The sequence below is a fragment of the Bactrocera latifrons genome, unplaced genomic scaffold (assembly GCF_001853355.1).
Source record: "Bactrocera latifrons isolate USDA-ARS-PBARC rearing strain unplaced genomic scaffold, ASM185335v1 scaffold_568, whole genome shotgun sequence".
In the NCBI taxonomy this organism is placed as follows: Eukaryota; Metazoa; Arthropoda; class Insecta; order Diptera; family Tephritidae; genus Bactrocera; species Bactrocera latifrons.
This window is the reverse complement of record NW_017537232.1, coordinates 22,923-24,736: the sequence shown is the minus strand read 5'-3', so window position 1 is coordinate 24,736 and position 1,814 is coordinate 22,923. Positions and strand designations below refer to the sequence as shown.

At 37.3% G+C, this 1,814-nt stretch overlaps 1 protein-coding gene across 1 annotated transcript; it reads right to left on the bottom strand.

The window, feature by feature from the left end:
• Positions 1-117: 117 nt before the first annotated feature.
• On the bottom strand, positions 118-1,569 carry LOC108974570. The gene is made up of 4 exons (XM_018942481.1): positions 1,472-1,569; positions 1,348-1,413; positions 1,157-1,306; positions 118-562 (listed from the first exon to the last, which is right to left on the bottom strand). Exons 1-4 carry the CDS (start codon positions 1,567-1,569, stop codon positions 118-120), a joined length of 759 nt encoding a protein of 252 aa, XP_018798026.1.
• Positions 1,570-1,814: the final 245 nt, after the last annotated feature.

Below are 1,814 nucleotides of genomic sequence, written 5' to 3'. Positions count from 1 at the left end.
TATCAATTAAATACATTGTACAAGTCTTTACATTTCAATATCGACTAGTTTGATAAAAAAAATTGTGTGATGCTTGTTTGTTTTAACATTGATTCCTTTGATTTGAAATTTTAATTTTCAAAGTGACTCGACATTTTTAACCTGCTGAAAAACTACATAGTCATTTTTTGCAAATTGTTTCAAGCGCGCAACAAGTTTTAAAGCCTCATCATATGATRTTATGGGGTCACTTATTTCTTCTGAAGGTTCATCTTCTGCATCACTTAAGTCCATAGTATCATCTGGTTGGTCAAATTGAATTTCTATATGGTTGTCCTCAGTGAAAACATTTTGATCTATTTGGAGAAAACCTTCGAAATCATTTGCCAAATCTAGTCCTTCCTGAAGCCTACCATAGACTGCCAGTGGAATGTCATCTTCGGGATCAAAATCTGAAGGATGCTCTAAGGTTTCCAAAAATCCTGCTTTACGGAAGCAGTTTCGGATTGATGTGGCTTCCCCTTTATCCCAAGATGCTTTGATAAAATATGCAGCTTCCAGTACATTAATAGATTTTGAGAGCCTGTATCGCCGATTTTAGTTATCAAGAGTTTTATACCTTGATCAAGGGGTTGGCTAACGGCCGTTGTATTTGGTGGCAAGAAACAAATTTTTATGTTGGTCAAGTCTAATTCCTTTGGATGAGAAGCCACGTTATCTAGAAACGAGATCATTTTTGGATTCTGGGTTTTCATTCTTCGATTGAACTGCTGCAGCCATTCGCCCATCACTTCTCGAGTCATCCATGCTTTTTTTATTAGACTTCGAATCCACTGGAGGTTTTGCAATTGGGACATGTTTAAAGGATCGAGGACGGGCTGCTTTCCCTATAACCAAAAGCGGCTCTTTATCTCCAGCCATATTAGCACAGAACAAAATTGTGAGTCTTTCCTTTGATAGCTTACCTCCCATACATTTTTCAGATTTAAAAGCGAGGGTTTTGTCCGGTAAGGCACGAAAGAAAAGCCCACTCTCATCGGCGTTGTACATGTCTTCAGGCTTGTACCCATTCAACAGCTTTGTCTGAAACTGTTCGACATCATACTGATTCCCATCTGCAGCTTCAACAGATAGCCATTTGGAGGAAACATTATTCCTTCATCGCCATTTATTTAGCCATCCATCCGAAGCTTTAAAATTAGGTACACCCAGTTTTCCTGCAATTTCCATTGCCTTTGCTTTCAAAATGGGACCAGAAATCGGAATTTTTTGAATTCTAGCCTTAGCGAGCCAATGAAAACACATCCTGTCTATTCCGAGCTGGCTTCTTTAAGGAAACTTCGTTTTTGGTGAATATTAGATCCAGACTCCCATTTAGAACGAATTTTTTCTTTATTTTTATTAATTTCAGCTTGCGTTTTGTCAATATTGAACCTTTTAAAGCAAAGGAACGTGTACCTACRAGTTAAATTTTGGACTCACTATACTTTACCTTTTTGCAATTCCACGTACTGATAACTTTTCTTTTTCGAAAACATTAATAATTTGCATTTTCTCTTTAATAGAAAGTAGCTTCTTTTTCGGTGCCATATTATTATGAACTTTGAACGCAACCACTCGCATGCAACTTACTTGACAAACTGAATAGAAAACCACCTTTTAATTGGCACGCACGGCTTGAATGTGTGCATATATGTTAAAAGGGAAATCCCCTATTTCATTTTTATAATGAACAACAAAGCTTGCTGGCGATGTTTTTGAATTTTGTCCGTTTATGAGAAATTTTTTCCTGGAAATGGCTTGAAATACAATGTCCGCGTCCGGTTATGAGAGCG